Source organism: Melospiza georgiana, chromosome 2, assembly GCF_028018845.1.
Source record: "Melospiza georgiana isolate bMelGeo1 chromosome 2, bMelGeo1.pri, whole genome shotgun sequence".
In the NCBI taxonomy this organism is placed as follows: domain Eukaryota; kingdom Metazoa; phylum Chordata; class Aves; order Passeriformes; family Passerellidae; genus Melospiza; species Melospiza georgiana.
The window spans coordinates 63723124-63738596 of record NC_080431.1 but is presented as its reverse complement, the minus strand read 5'-3'; the positions used below and the strand labels follow the sequence as shown (position 1 = coordinate 63738596).

Below are 15473 nucleotides of genomic sequence, written 5' to 3'. Positions count from 1 at the left end.
ATTTGACCAAATTTCTTCAAGGAGCATAGGCAAGATTTCTCATCTCAGTCAAGATAGTAGAATTGTCTCTAATGCAACACAGTGAAAATTACTTTTAATTAAAAGACACTTTTCTCTCTGAATTCACTACCCAATCTAGCTCACTGCACAACCACTCAGGTGGGTGTACTATTATCCTACGTTTTGGCAGAGCCAAAGACAGCACTGTACAGCAGCCACTCATTATGTCTCTGAAATAGGAAAGTTTGGGGTTTTCCTTTTTTGGAAAATGGGAAAGGGGAAGAAGAGGGACTATTTAAAGTATATCCTCTTGTCAGTTTTCCTTCATTCCCTAAAATCCCTATCTTAACAACTACTCCCTGTTCAACAAGATGGTTTGGACTTCAAAGTCCAAAGGACCAACATCTCCTACAGCTCAGATCTGACACCTCCCCTTGTATGCCACATCTCCCAGCACATATGTGGGTTTATGCCACTCATACACCCCGCTACACATCAAAATTGCAGAGATCTTATGTACACCTAATTCAGACAGACTTTTTAGAATCAAAACACTGTCAGAAACTGATGAAAAGGAGTATTTTACTTATCTGCTTGTGACAGGATCAGCTCAACTTAATAATCAGGAGGATTTCTGCCACCACTCCATAGGGAAAGCTGTTAATTAACTAATGAACACAGATTAGCATAACAACGATAAGACTCTTAGGAAGCAGGTTAAAGGGAAAACAGCAGTAGGTAGTGCCTGAAGAAGAATAATCCAGATGGAGTTGTGGACTAATGAAGCTCCCCAGCAGATGAATGTAGACACAAGCACACAGTATTTACATTGATTACTCAGAACAAAACATAGAAATATGCCAATGCAATGGTGACATGTCAAATGGGTGTGAAACATATTGATTCAAAAAGACTGTGAAACAGTCAGGGGAAATAAACTCTAAGCATGCATAATCCCATTTCACTAGAGTTTAATTTCATCAAACACATTGTTTACTTTTCAAAGGTATCAGAATTTCTATCAGTTCTCACTTCTCTAATCTCAACTCTTCACTTTAGTACAGATAAGCTCCATGCACATTTGGTCTTGGCTCCCAGTTAAGAGTTTCTCTGGCATGGTGCACACGGCATGCACGTTTATCTCCCAGGCTGTAATCTGAACTGTGTGCCTGTAAAATGCACCAACCATACCAGCTCTTAAGCAAAGGAAGAAAAAGATATACATATATATGATGGACTCTTAAGTTATTTAGTACTGCTCCGAAAAATTATCTGAACAGCTTGGGTATGGTTCTCTGAAAACATCACCTTGCTGCTCTGAAGCAAATAAGAAAAGTACAATGTTAAGTACTATTAGGGAAGGAATACAGAAAAATCTCAAAAATTTACAACCATCTAAAATCCTCAAGTACCTACATCACAGAATTCTGGTCAGTTCATTCAAAAACAGTATCATAAATCTAAAAAAATACAGAGGGATGATCTGATGTATGGGGGAACATCCCATATGACAAAATGACAAGACCCTTCAGTTTAGCTAAGAGATGACTGGAGGATGAAATAAGATAGAGAATTATAGAAAACCACAATGGATACTGTAGAAGAAAAATCAGAACATGTTATAGTTATTTCCCATAATTTCAGAATGAATTAAATTATGAACCAGCAGGCTTCACTCAAAGAACTATATTGTTTTTTTCTAAAAATATTTGTAAACCTCATTACACTCAGAAAAGCATGTAATATATATGTATAAAGACTAAACAATATATATAAAAACCAGAAGGAAAGAAAAGGCATTCCAAAAGCAACTGGACCCATTTGTGGGCAAAAAACAATGACAACACCTCAAACTTTTGAAATTGCTAATTCAAATAATGTAAAGTGTCCACTAGTATAAGAATCATCTTTACCTTTCAGACCTCTCTAAATCAGCAGCTACAGGCACCCACCAGAAAAAAAACCCCATCTGAGCAGAAATTTTCCCAATTCTAGCCATAATATAGCACACAACCTGCTTGTTTCATGGGTGACAGCTTGGAGGACTTTCCAAATCTTCTCAGCATTGGAATGATTCATTTATCTGACTTCTTACAACAGGCAACCTGCCATAACAAAAGCAGAGCTACTCCATCTCTCCCTTTCACCCTTACTATGAGCCATGCTTCAGTCTGAAAAATTGCCTCACAATGAAGACATATTGCAACAAGAAACTGAACTTCCTTGTGGAATAAGGATTGTCATGGCCTTTGTGGAGAACAGGCTAGCTGGTTATGTCAAGATGTGAGATAATGGAGAATTGATGAGGCTGATTGAGCAAAACCACACGCTGGGCCACTTGCTCATCTTGTGCCTGGGCTTGAGCAAGGCTTAGCAGCTGAATGTTGCCTGGGCTGAAGCAGAGGCCCCAGAGCCCAGTGTTGTCTCAGTAAAGTGCTGAAGAACCTACATCTCTGTGCCAGCCCTCAGCCTCCTTCACTGTGCACAAGCAGCCTTGGTTTAGATCTGTTCCTCTGAGGAGACAATGATGGGAATATAGATCTGGTGAAGGTCAGAGGGCCACCAGTGCTGCCTCAGCCCTGTGGAGGAGCACACTGAGGTACCACACTTCTGTGCTGTCTTTTCCAGCCACAAGATAGTTAGCTCAGTTTTATGAAGGTAACCAAAGACCCTCATTCACTCCTTGTTTATATTAAAAGCCACACCTACCAATAAGAAAATAAGAAAACAGATATTCCCCCACCCTACATCTATGATGGCAGCAACAGGCAGCCAATGATTTTTAAGTGTAGGCATTCATCCATTTGTCCAAGAATTATAAAACCAATATTTGAAATCCTTCATTATGGAAGGACAAGAATACAACTCCATTCTACAGACAAGTCCATGGGTTTGCTCCTTGCCCCAAGGCAGGCACAACTCTGTGGTAAGATTTGTTTCTCTAACTGCCTTAGAGCTTACCTGGGAAGACCTGTGCACAGAGCTATGCACTTATATTTTGTAGGTCTAGTGCAGTTATTAGCAATCTAACAAAACCCTATAATCTGCTGCTTCAATAAAACAGCCTGTTCATGATTCCACAACTAAAAAGTTCTTATTCAAAGTGACTGGACTTTAGTGCCTAAGTGGTTACAAATGAGAAATTAAGCCTGTCTGTACCCAGCCCCTCTGATCTCTGAGGACTGGCTAGAAGACAAGCAGGTTTATTTCCTGACAATTTCATACACTTACCACAACAGGCCTGATCTCCACAAAAGGTAGGTCAAAAAGAGCCAACCATATAAACTGCCAAGCTTGATGGTATAAACAATCTGATCCTACTAACATGCTCCCTTATGCTCTTACTCTGTAAGCTTATTAGAACATCTGAAACAACCACTGTCAGACCACCCAACTTTAGCCTGAAATCTGCCCTAGAACAGCAGGATAAATCACAAACTAAGTGGTACCCTGAGAAGGTGGTGATGTGAGAATCCACATCACCCCACTTACACACCCAACACCCACCCTTTGAAACAGACCACAGTCAAAACAGAACATTTACAAACTTTTAAAGAATGGAACTCTTCTGAAAAATCACAGAATCACAAGGCTGGAAGAGACCTTCAAGTCCAATCCATGCCCTAACACCTCAAGTAAACCATGGCACCAAGTGCCACATCCAGTCTTTTCATAAAACACATCCAGGGATGGTGACTCCACCACCCTCCCAGGGAGACAATTCCAGTACTTGATCACTCTTTCTGTAAAAATACTTTTCCTAATATCCAACCTATATTTCCCTTGGTGCAGCTTAAGAGTGTGTCCTCTCATTCTGTCAGTTGCTGCCTTTACCCAAATGTTCTTTGAGCTTTCCAAGAGCCACACCACACAGAATAGCCTAACAAAGACCTCTGAACCTACTTCACTCAAGCCCCTGCCCAAAAAGAACTAATTTCAAAGTTAGATCAGGTTGTTCAGGGACTTGTTCAGTCAAGTATTAAATATCTCCAAAGATAGGAGACCCTACAGCCTCCCTACACAGCCTGCTCCACTGCCTTCACCAATCACACTTAATGTGATTTTTTCATTTGTCTTGTCTCCAGCTGGAATGTTCCCTTCTGAAACTTGTAACCTCTTCTCCTTTCAGTGTGCAGCTTTAAGTGAAGTCTGGCATTTCCAATATCAGGAGAGTCAGAGTTAGCAAGTAAATTGCACAGTGGAGGTATATTACACACTTGAACCAACCTGACAACTCACCACTAGCAGGGGCAGACCAGCTCTGCACGTGTCCAACAATCTAATTTCAGTGCCCCTGTGCTAGCTCTGCAACCTAAATGGCTGCACAGATAGCCAATACATCTTGCTAACCTGACAGAAACCCATTCCCTTGTTTAATTCCTATGTCATCTCAGCAATATTAATATCTTCTGCACAGGGTCACAAGGGAGAAAGCAGAGCTGCAGGTAAGAACACAGCACCTCTTTTTGGAGGGAGGTGGGGTGAACAAATAATAACCTGTGAATTTACATTTAGGTGTCAGAGAATATCATATGCTAGAAAATTTCAACCTGCTTTAATAAACTCTCAGCAATAACTAAGTGGTGTTAGGCATGTTTCCTACTTCATTCTCTCACGTCTGGGATGAAATTTACATTTCTTTCCTTAATAATACAACCTAAGCCTTCTCTAATTGATGAAGGCAGCTATTAAAAAAGTGCTTAACTAGTACTAATTATATTTGTCATTAATTACCACCTGAGCTAAACAGAACATAATAGATAGGAGATACAGGATCAGGGGACACCATGCCAGTAGGAAACAGAGGAGGAGCAAATGAAATCAGGTCATACAGATGTTGGTGTATGGTCTTTACCAAGCCAAAGTCACACAGGCCAAACATGGACACCAGCCTGTGGCACTGAGAAACTTCACAGCAAAGCATTCATGAGGATCTTACTTCAGGAGAACACCATGCAACTTTACTAGAAAGTTAATTTTTATACCTCAAATACTTTTATACATATTACAGCACCAGCCTGCCAAATCATATTTGGCAGCTAACGACAAGATAAGTTTCATCTTTTAATAAAAATTTGTCAATTTAAATTGACACATTCCAATCCTTTCTCAAATTAAGCCTTTTGAATGTGAGCTACCTAGAATCTGTTGAAAGGCATTAGTGGTAACAAGGGAAAAGCATTTACATGAAGCTGTAGAAGAGCTTGGTGAGAGAGAAGATTGAACATTTCCAGGTTTTAAACATGGCACGCCATGGTTTGTAAAGTCCATAAAGATCAGCAATTTAGGAGATCAGGACATGGGTGTTCTTTATCTGATATCTAAAATGTAATTTTTCAAAGGTAAACTCAACTAACCCAGAGCAATGAAAAAAAAATTATGAAAATACTTCTCAAAGATTTAGAGAGCTCACAGTAATCCATGCTTATCCTCAAGGAAAGTTAATTAAACACATTCAGGTCTTTTTATTAGCATGCCATTATTTTCCTCGAAGCTTAGTACTTCTAGTTGAAATCAAGGCAAGCATGAAGTAAACCACCACCACTCCCTGCTCTGTATTTTGAAAGGCTGAAAAACCTTTGATGCATCCCTAGCCACCCATATTTTGCAAGCATTGCCACTGTCTCAGCTGCGACAGACTGTAACACGAAAACCTTGCTGAATCCCCCCACAGCTCCCTGCCCAGTTAAAACCTTCTGCCATCTACTGTCAGACCATTCACAGCTCTGCCCTTTCCCACTGCTTCAGGTAAGGCTCCACTGCAAGGTGGCTGACTCATGACCTCCAACAGTAGCAGCAGGTTCATTACCCTTCACAAGTCCTCAGATTTTTACATAAACACCTTTCTAAGTGATCCCAGCAGGTTGCTTGATCAGTTCACCCCTCCTGTCTGCCACATAGAGATAACTTCCCATCCTCATCCCTAAGAGGACCTTTACCAAACAGTGCAGCCCTCTGGCTAAATGAAATTCAGATCATCACTGCCCAGGTGCAGTCCTGAAACACAATCAGGCCCCTCTTTTTGCACAGTTGCTAACAAGACAGAACAGGAGCAGAGCTCATAACTCTTTCAGTCCCTGGGGTCTTATGTCCACCTTTGTGAAGCACCTGCTGAGCTGCACTTCTCTCCTGCATCCCTCCTAAGACTCAGTGATTTCTGAGAAGGAATACAGGGCAATAACCCTAAACAGTTCTCACAGCTCTTCCACAGCCAACCCTGCTTAAAGCCTGGTTCTGAGTCCTCACTCTCATGGATAGCACTAGTGAATATCTCTGTTTCATGCAGCTTCCTCGGTAAGAGCCATCTAACTAGCTCTTCTCAGGTTAGTGTTGTCTATGAAACTTCCAAAATCAGCTGTGGAAAAGAAATAAAAGAAGAAAAAGCTAAATATCACAAGTCAGGTTTCATATAGTCAGAGGCTGTAGGGAGAAAGGATCCTTGTTGAATTTCTACCTAACATCCATGTGCTTGCAGACCCAAGATGTACTTTTACCAGCAAGTTCAGCAACTATTCTTCAACAGAATCACAAACATTTCCATAAGAGGCCTGCACCTTTTCACTGTATTAAAGTTTTTATTTAATTCAACTCCACAGTAAGTTGCTTTTCCCTCTCTGTGCTAGCCGGCTATGCTAGAGAAACAATGCTCACAACAAGTTACCTTTAGTCTTCAAGCACAGAATCAAGACTTTGGAGATGCCACTGCACATGCCAGTGGTTTGATACTGAAAATACTTAACCATCAGCTTGGTTCCACACCCCTGTTCTGTTACACAGTAATACTTTCTACCAATTTTCCTTACCAAGGCAAACTCTCCTAGTAATTACTGCATTTGTGTTATTTGTAAAACAGAGATACACAGACCTTACCAGAACATCTAACAATCCACACAGACATGTTTTGTAGAGCATGCACAAATCAAAATCAGCTCAAAGCTTGAAGTACATCACTAGTGGCATACTTTGTGAAGTATTCTTCTAAAAGGACTAGTGCTTGCTGCCAAGCTATTTATCTTTACTGTCCTGCTTGGAAACAGTCAGTGTTTTTACTTGCAAGGTGTAACACACATGACTAAAGATGATCACCTCTCACTTTACAGTCGGGCTACTTCAGTGAGACCTTAAAACACAATCGTTCAGGCTCTGGCCATTGGTTACTTATTGATACCACAAAAACTTTGCTAGTATTTATTTGGTTCTTTTGAAATCCCATTAACAGCCACACCTTACAAACTTTATTATTGTCAGAACCACTTTTTGGTAAGATAAATTCTGTAGGGAAGGGTTTCAGCTAGACATGTACTAGAAGATCTGCAATAAAGACCTGTAAACTATACCAGCCAACACAAAACTTTTCATTCAAACAAGTCTTTTACAAGCAGGCAAACCTAGGATGCTTTAGCATCAGTGGTCACTATCGGTACCCAGCTCCATCACATTTCTGAACTTTGCCATATGGGCTTTCTTTTCCACGCAGTTATGAAAACAAGATAACACACAGACATCAGGGACAGTTAATTGATTATTAAACAGATCAAGTGCGAAGCACCACTAATGGCTTTGCTTCAACGCGGCAGCACCGTGAGCCTCTGGCTCCTGGGTGCTCCTCCACTTAAAGGAAAACTCTGGAACCGGACCGTGCCACTCCCGAGGCCGCTTCCACGCTGCCCAGGGTGCCTCGCTGTCCCCGCTGGGCAGGGGACGGGCGCGTCCTCCCGCCGCTCCTCCGCCGCCGCGGAGTGCCCCGGGCCCCGGGAGAGGGAGGGAGAGTGGCTCACTGGCAACTTGGGCGAGGGTCAGGGCGGGGGACGGTGGCGTGCGGGGGCTGGGGACGGGCAGCCGGCCGCGGGGCGGGCAGCGCGGGCAGCCGGCACAGCCTGCCCGGGGCGACGGGAGCGGGCGGCACATGGAGGAGCGGCGCGGCGTGCGCGGCGGGGCCGGCCCCGGCTGCGGAGCCACAGGGACGAGCCGGAGCGGCGGCGGAGGGACAGGAAGGGAGGGAGGGAGCCCGCTCGAGAGGGGAGAGGGACGGGGCGGCGGAGGCGGCGCGCCCCGGCGGGCTGCGCCCCGAGCTCCGCGCCCGAGGGGCGAGGGCAGCGGGAACGGAGGCGGGGAGGGGAGAGGGGTCCGGCGCGGGCGCGCCCTCAGGGGCGAGGCGGCGCTCCGGGCGCGGCGGTGCCGCCGCCCGCCTCACCATGAGCACTTTGGCCGCGTTCTCCAGCTGGGCGATCACCTCGGGGGCGCCCCCCGCCGCCATCATGGTCTCTCTTCAATGACGCGCCATGCGCTGCATTCTGGGGCGAGGCGGCCGCGCGGCCAATCCCGGCCCGGGCCGGCCCCGCCGCGGAAGCGAAGCGGCGGCGCCGCCGCAGCACCGCCAGCGCCGGGCGGGGACAGCGCCCGCCCCGCGCGCCTCCCTCCGCCCGCCCGGCCCCGCCCCTCAGGCCCCGCCCGGCCCGGCCCGGCCCGCAGAACGCGGCGGGACCTCCCGAGCCGCGGGGCGGGGCCCAGGTCGCCGCCCCTGCCCGGCCCGCAGTTTGTTAGGGGTGGAAGGGGCCGCTGGAGATCACCCGGTTACACCCCCTGCCAAGGCAGGGTCAGCTGGAGCAGGTTGCGCAGGAACGCGTCCGGGCGGATTTGGAATGTCTCCAGAGAGGGAGGCTCCACAGCCACCCTGGGCAGCCGGTTCCAGTGTTCTTTCCAGTTTCTCCGTGGAAAGGAGTCCTTCCTCGTGTTGAGGTGGAACTCGTGGTCAAGTGTGGCCATTGCTCCTCGTCCTGTCGCTGGGCACCACTGAAGAGAGCCTGGCACCATCCCCTTGGCACTCTCCCTGGAGACTGCCATGCACTTCTTGTGCTTCCCAAGGAGCTCAGGTGCCAGCGCGGCCGCAGGCGCTGATTGCTGGCAGTCTCTTGTGCATTGCAGTGCTTGCAGATCTGTGGTGGGATGAGAAGCTGAGTTTGTAAAATATAGTTTACGAAGTGGTGGGGAGGGGAGAGAGCGGTCAGCATCTTTACAAATGAACTGGTTTACAGCAGACAAAACAAACCAAAACAAACAAAAAAAATTAAAACACAACAACAACAACAAAAAAACCCTAGCAATGTTTAAAACTGTTCTAAAGTGCACTTTTTTCCACATAAATCCACCTAGAGCCCCCTTCATGTTATTGGCTGTGAGTCACCAGACAGTGTCAGCTCTAAAAGATGTGCTGAACAGAACACTGTTGCACAGCCACAGGAGCAAAAGAACTCTCAGATTATTCCTTCAGTTACATTTCATTTTGGTTAAAGAGTTAGCCTTTTAAACAAGTCTGATGGTTTCTACTTCAGTTTGCACACTGGAGCAGACTTGGAGCTTCGATACCTTCGGATGAAGCCAAAATGGAAGATCTGCAATTGCCAGGGATGTTCAGTGCATAAGTCTGGATCAGAGCACGTCCCCCGCAGCGCAGAGCACTGAGCACCATCAGCTGTGTGTTCCCTGAACCTGCTGCACCACTCTGCTCCTAGCAGAGCCAGGTGCTTCCAGCCACAGTTCTCTCAGCCTTGGGGAGGCATTCGCTGACCTCAAGTGCTGAATTTATGCAAGGTTTGGAATTTATCAGCTAACTGAGCCGGCTGATAGCAGTGTTGAGTGCTTGTGGACTGTTCACATAATCTGAGTGCCAATGGACAATGTTTCCATGCAGATGATACAATGTAATAGCCAAAGTGGAAGAAAGAATTGAGGAAATGAATGACAACAAGAAATCCATCTTTCCTGTTCCGAAGAAAATTGCAAGGATTTTTCTCCTAAGAAATGAGAGCTTTCAATGCTGTGGAGGGCATGGCAGTACTTGTTACTAAACAAGTTTAAAAGTAGCAATAGAACCATGTAAATTACTGATTTTGGGGCTTACCTAGGAGGTAGAAGTAGATCATGCATTTCAGGATAATGTTAATCTTCAAAGCTGAAGAATGTGGGGAGATCAGCAGGGCTGCACTGAAAGGAGGGCTCAACAAACAGAAAACTGAACAACAGTCAGACATGGAGCAGTTCAAAGGTAGTGAGAGTGTGACAAGACACTTAAGTCCTGGCATGTGTTTATTGGACAAACATTGCAATGTACCATGAGTCTCACTCTAAAGAACAGAAACCAGAGCTAACATCTTAGAAGAATAGAATACCCTGAAAGGTATTTAAATACCTTAAAATACCCTGAAAGGTATTTTAAAAACCCCTATTTTGTAGAATTCTCTGTTCAGTAAAGGACTACTTCAGTAGACTACTTTTGTACTTGTAACTTGTAATCAAAATGAGATTCTTCGACAGCTGTTTCAGCATGCTCAAAGGTCCTTCATTCTCCTGTGGCCTTGTGTGTTTAGCAGCACACTTGAATAGCCATGAAAGCAATAGAAATAGAACAGTTTTCTTCAGGTTGGGAGGACTCAAGAGGGCTCTACATACACCTTCTGTTTCTTCAGCCTTCTGATCAAGTTGCTTAGGACTTTGTTCAGCGGGGTCTTGAAAACCTCAGAGAATGGAGAGTGAATAACTCTCAGGGCAACCTTGTCAATGCTTGATTGGTGCCACAGTGACCTCTCTCCCCCCTTAAATCAGAATGTCCTCATGTGTCTGTTACTTCTCACCTTGCTGCTGTGCACCACAGTACAGACTGTTGATGCATTTTCTTGACAGTCTCAGGTACTGGAAGGAAACTCTTGGGTTCCCTTTCAAGCTTTCTGACTGAATGCAATTCCCTCAGCCTTTCCTCAAAGATGCTGCCACCCCCATGCCAATTTGACTGCCCTCAGCTGTACTCACTGCAATTTGTCAACTTCTTTCTCATAGTGCTGGCCCCAGAGTGCAACGTGGTTTTTCAGACATGATATAACAAGTGCTGAGTAAAAAGGACTGGTAGTTCTTTTGATCTATTGGCTGCATGCCTGTAAAAACAACCTAATGTGTCTCTGTAGAGGTAGCCTTACTCACCACTGTGGTGTTCTGCTCACTTACGTTTAGCTGGGTTCCTGTCAGCCCAAGGGAAGTGCGTGGCTGGGCCTTAACTGCCTTAACTGCCTTGACACCCTCACCTGGGATTTCAGCATGTGCAGGGCTGTAGGTTTGCCTGTGCCAAGCCCAGTTCCTCTCATCATGGTTCATCAGTTGTCCTTCTTCAATGTGTAATATATAGCCTTGTCTCCAACCCTTTCTCCTGCATGGATTTTTACTCTTACTCTGCCTTCTGCTCTTTCTGGCTTCACTTTCTATCTGGACTCCAGAAATGACTCATTATCTTGCCTTGTCTTGGACTCTCAAGAAGACCTGTCACCACTCCAGTCCTATCCAAATGCTTTGGAACTGCACCCTGATTGATGAGAGCACAGCCCTGCTGTCCTGTGGTCAGCCTCATCTTATTGATCCTCATGGAGAGGCCCTGCTTATGCTGTCCTTGTCACAGTCCACCAGGACCTCCAGATTCCTTCTTTGGTCAGACTTCAGTCTATACTGCTGTGGTTGTTATTCCATTTTAGGTAAGGTGTGACACCACAGGATCCATCTGCCAGTCTGTGAATAGGCATAGTGGTTTGATCAATCTGTACCTATCCCTTCTGCCCTGAAATTTGCCTATTTGGGCACACTTTACCATGTTCATTAAATCCACTCCTCTTTCACAAGTGGTATAATTTGTGCAGACAAAATCATGCATTTTACCATATGATCATCAGGTATATCTCGTCCTCATTTTGAGTGGGAGGACGGAGTGGAGTAATCTTCAGTAAAAATTACATGTTCAAGTAGTCACATTTTCTCTCAGCTATATTACAATCTTAATGTTCTCTTGGCTAGTCTTAGAAAAGCTGATTGTTCATTTATCTTGTCAGAGTGAATGCTGAAGCTATTTCTGCTGTTTGCTAAAAAAGGTGCATCACATTGTTCCTTCATGCTTTCCTCTTTTGTGGTGCTAATCCTCTTAAAATAGTTCAAACTTTTGAAGTCATTGCCAGAAAGAGTGTTGTTGGTAGTGAAGCCTGGGCTTCCTGCTCTAGCAGTCCTTTTCTACCTTGTTTTCTCCCACAGCTGAAACCAGCCACAAAGTGCCAATTTGGGCTAAAGATTAAAACATTAAGGAAAATGAATCAACAGTTGGTTGTTCAAACCAGTCATGAATTTGGGTTTGTTTTGAATGTGTTAATCAGTCCTATGCACACATACAATAAAACTAGCAAAGATCTGCTGTAGTCAGAGCATCTGACAAAGTCTAGAGCAAGGGAATAGAAGTGGCTGAGCAGTGAGTTACATGAGGTAAGGAAATCACCATCAGTAGGGAAATGGATGACTAGTACAAAAGCACAATGACAATTGCAAGCATGCAAGTGGCAAGCTTGGTGTGGAATTAATCTTTCATCATTGGTTAGGCAGAAGCTTTAGAAACCATCCTCACTATCTTGTCTATCCTGTCTACCAGGACATGCATCTTGATTTATTTTCTGTGATTGATTCCCTTAGATGTTCCTAAGGTTGATTTCCAGCAGTGTTCAAGAGATCTCTGCCTACATAGCCTGCACTTTTTTTTTCTCAGTAGACCTCCTTTCTCTGGCTGGAACATGCAATTTGCTCCCTTTCCTAGGCTCATTTTTCCTAACCTTGACTGCATGGGTTTCTGCAACAATTCCTGCAATAAATTCTGTAAATAAATTGCAAATAGGTTCTGCGATGAATTCCTGCAATACTTCCTGACTTATCACTGTTTTCTCATCAGCACCTAGAATAAGTCTGTTCAGAGTAGTGGTTCCAGTACTCACTATTCCACTTGCGGTAGTCTGTGATGCTCATCACCAGTGACACAGAAGGTCTCTCACCAGACACTTCAAAACAATTCAGATTAAGCCCTTCAGACAACCTGGCTAGACTTCCATACAAATGGCCTCAGTCAAGTTACCTGGACACAGTAAAGTCACAATTCCCCTCTGGAGGAAAAGCTTCTACCAAAATTACTGTAAGCAAGTTTGATAGCACTGCCCAGTGCTGTTGGTCACTCGCTCTCAGTTTATTTCTTACAACATAACAGAAAACAGTGCTGCAAAGCTGGATTAGTCATTCAAGTAATTAATTTCAAGTCCTCAGTTTTGTTAAGACTGGCATTTGACAAGGAATGCAATGTGTCATACACAAGTTCAACAGGGAAGAGGCAAAATATTGGGTCTTTACGTGAGCAACCTCCATGTTGCAAAACTGGGTCTTACTGGAAGCAAGATTCAAACCAATTATTAACCATATTACACAGGAAAAGATACAGGAGCTAAGAATGAGGTTATAGAGAATTGGTGTGTTGTGTAGCTGTGTGTGTGCAGAGCTTGTGACACTGTCTGAGCAGTGAAGAGTCACCGTGGCCAGGAGCAGCCACTGCACATGCCAAGCACCAGTTGAGTACCACAGCAGCAGCTTGAAGAGGGGAGAATGTCAGACACAGAATGTCAGACACAAAAATTGCTGAGTCACACTCAATATGTTAAACTAATATTCTGCCCAAGAATTGAGGCACACACCTTGCACTTGAACTGGCTTTTCAGAGGCAAGGCCTTGCATTGCACTGGATGGCAAAATGTCAGTAGAGTTAAAAAATGTAAGCCAGGTGGGCAGTTCTAGTACATACAGACTTCTGGCATCTCGTGATACTCATTCCTGTATTTGAAGCTGCAACAGTAAGAGCTTAAGCATTGTTTAAAGCAAGTGAGTGCATTAATTGTTTTACAGGAAACCTGCTGTATTTTGGTTTGTATCTGCTTACATTTTGTTTCCTCCTGACTCCACTTGTCTGGCAACCACTGTGTTGGGGTTAGCACTGCAGTGTGATAAGGGGGGGGCTCAACAGAACAGTCACTAGCTATTTTGACCTTTGGAGTTAAATTTAGGATTTATGACTAGTTGATCAGAATATGTTGCTTATGATTCACACTTGGAAGTTTATCAGTGATAGCTTGCACTAAGTATTTGGAAAATATGTGTGCTTTGCTCTTTGAAAGCCTCTGTGCTGCCACTGCCATGGACTTGTGGAGTATTTGGGAACACTTTCCTAGTACACTAGATGGTAGGATGATAGCTTAAGCTAGTCTGTTTCAACTTGGCTGTAGCAAACACTTAAAAGTCTTCATGCATCAGGTATCTATGTTGAAGGACAAAAATGCCAGCTCAGACTGACAGCTTACTGCCTCTTTCATCTCAAGGCTGTTGTCAAGGCAAACTTACCAACCCAAAAGGGATCAATGTAGCACCAGTGTATTTTAGGCTGCTGTCTCTAGACACTTGTTTCATGTAAGTGTCATTCACTTAAGATTGAGTCATTTTTGATTAGCATAGGCTAGAGTACTGATGCTTTAGTCTCTCCACTGAAATTGTTCTCTTTTGACCCTGCTCTAAAGATGCCTGCTTCCTACTCCTATTAGTTTATTCCTAAGGTCATCTGCTTAAGAGGGGACTTATCCTTCCTTTCAATAACTTACATGTCCCAGTGAAATTGTCACTGATCCTGGATAAAAAGAAAGGACCTAAGTGGAACTCCTCAGCAATACCCTTAGGTAAGACTTACCACCGTAGTACTAAGGGATTCATGGGCCCAATTTGGATGTGTAACTCTCCCTTGTATGTTGTATAGGTACAAAACAGTGGGGTCTGGAGAAGCTGACAGGTGAAATAAAATATCTGTGGTAGTTTACAGAAGGTGCCAATGAAGCTGTTATAGCTTAACTCACACACATGCACACTGACAGGCTTGTTTTACTTGTGCTTGGAAATGCTGCCATACTACTTTGGAGGTTTCCCTTAAGGAGGTCTGACACAAACTTTTGCTCAAAAATGTTCCTCCTGAAAGCAGAAATATCATAAAGTACTCACAAGTTGGTTCACCATCTAGCCATTTCCTATTTTGAAGGCAATCCATGGAAAGCAAGTTAAAGCTGACCAATCCTCTGTACAGCCACCATAAGTGTGTGCCATGTGATGAATCAATTGCAGTAGAGAAAGCAAGGTCCAGTAGTTAGTTGCACCCAGGCTATCTGAAGGTGGCTACCTTCCGAAGTTGCTGCAGAAATATGCAACAGGACTCTCTTTATTTTTGTTCCGTATACAGAAGAGGCATGTAGTAGAAATACCTGCTGACAGATTCTCCAGTAGCTGAGGGTCCATGGGCAGAATGATCATTGCATAGAGCCATTTTACTGCAGTTTGGGTCTGTAGTTTGCACCAGCTCCTTGAAAAACATATCATATGAATGAGGAGATGTTTCAGCTTTGGCAGCTCCAGAATAAACTTGGATTTTCAAAGAATTTCTTTCTTCCCTTGAGTTGTATGGATGGAACATGGCAGTGTACCTTAGATGGAGATTCCTGGATGACAAGTTTGTATGAGCTGTGGCCATCACTCTTACCTGTCAAGTTTGCTCTGGGGATAACAAAAGGCACCCTGGTTTTGAATCACTGAAAATCTTGCCT

At 44.3% G+C, this 15473-nt stretch overlaps 1 protein-coding gene across 1 annotated transcript in view; it reads right to left on the bottom strand.

Annotated features, from left to right (window-relative positions):
* Positions 1 to 8248, bottom strand: part of XPO4 (exportin 4) — a 79311-nt gene extending 71063 nt beyond the window's left edge. The window contains exon 1 of the mRNA XM_058045483.1: positions 8195 to 8248. Within this exon, the coding sequence (XP_057901466.1) occupies positions 8195 to 8197 (3 nt within the window). The 5' untranslated portion in view covers positions 8198 to 8248. The remainder of the gene's footprint in view (positions 1 to 8194) is intronic.
* Between the last annotated feature and the right edge of the window lie 7225 nt (positions 8249 to 15473).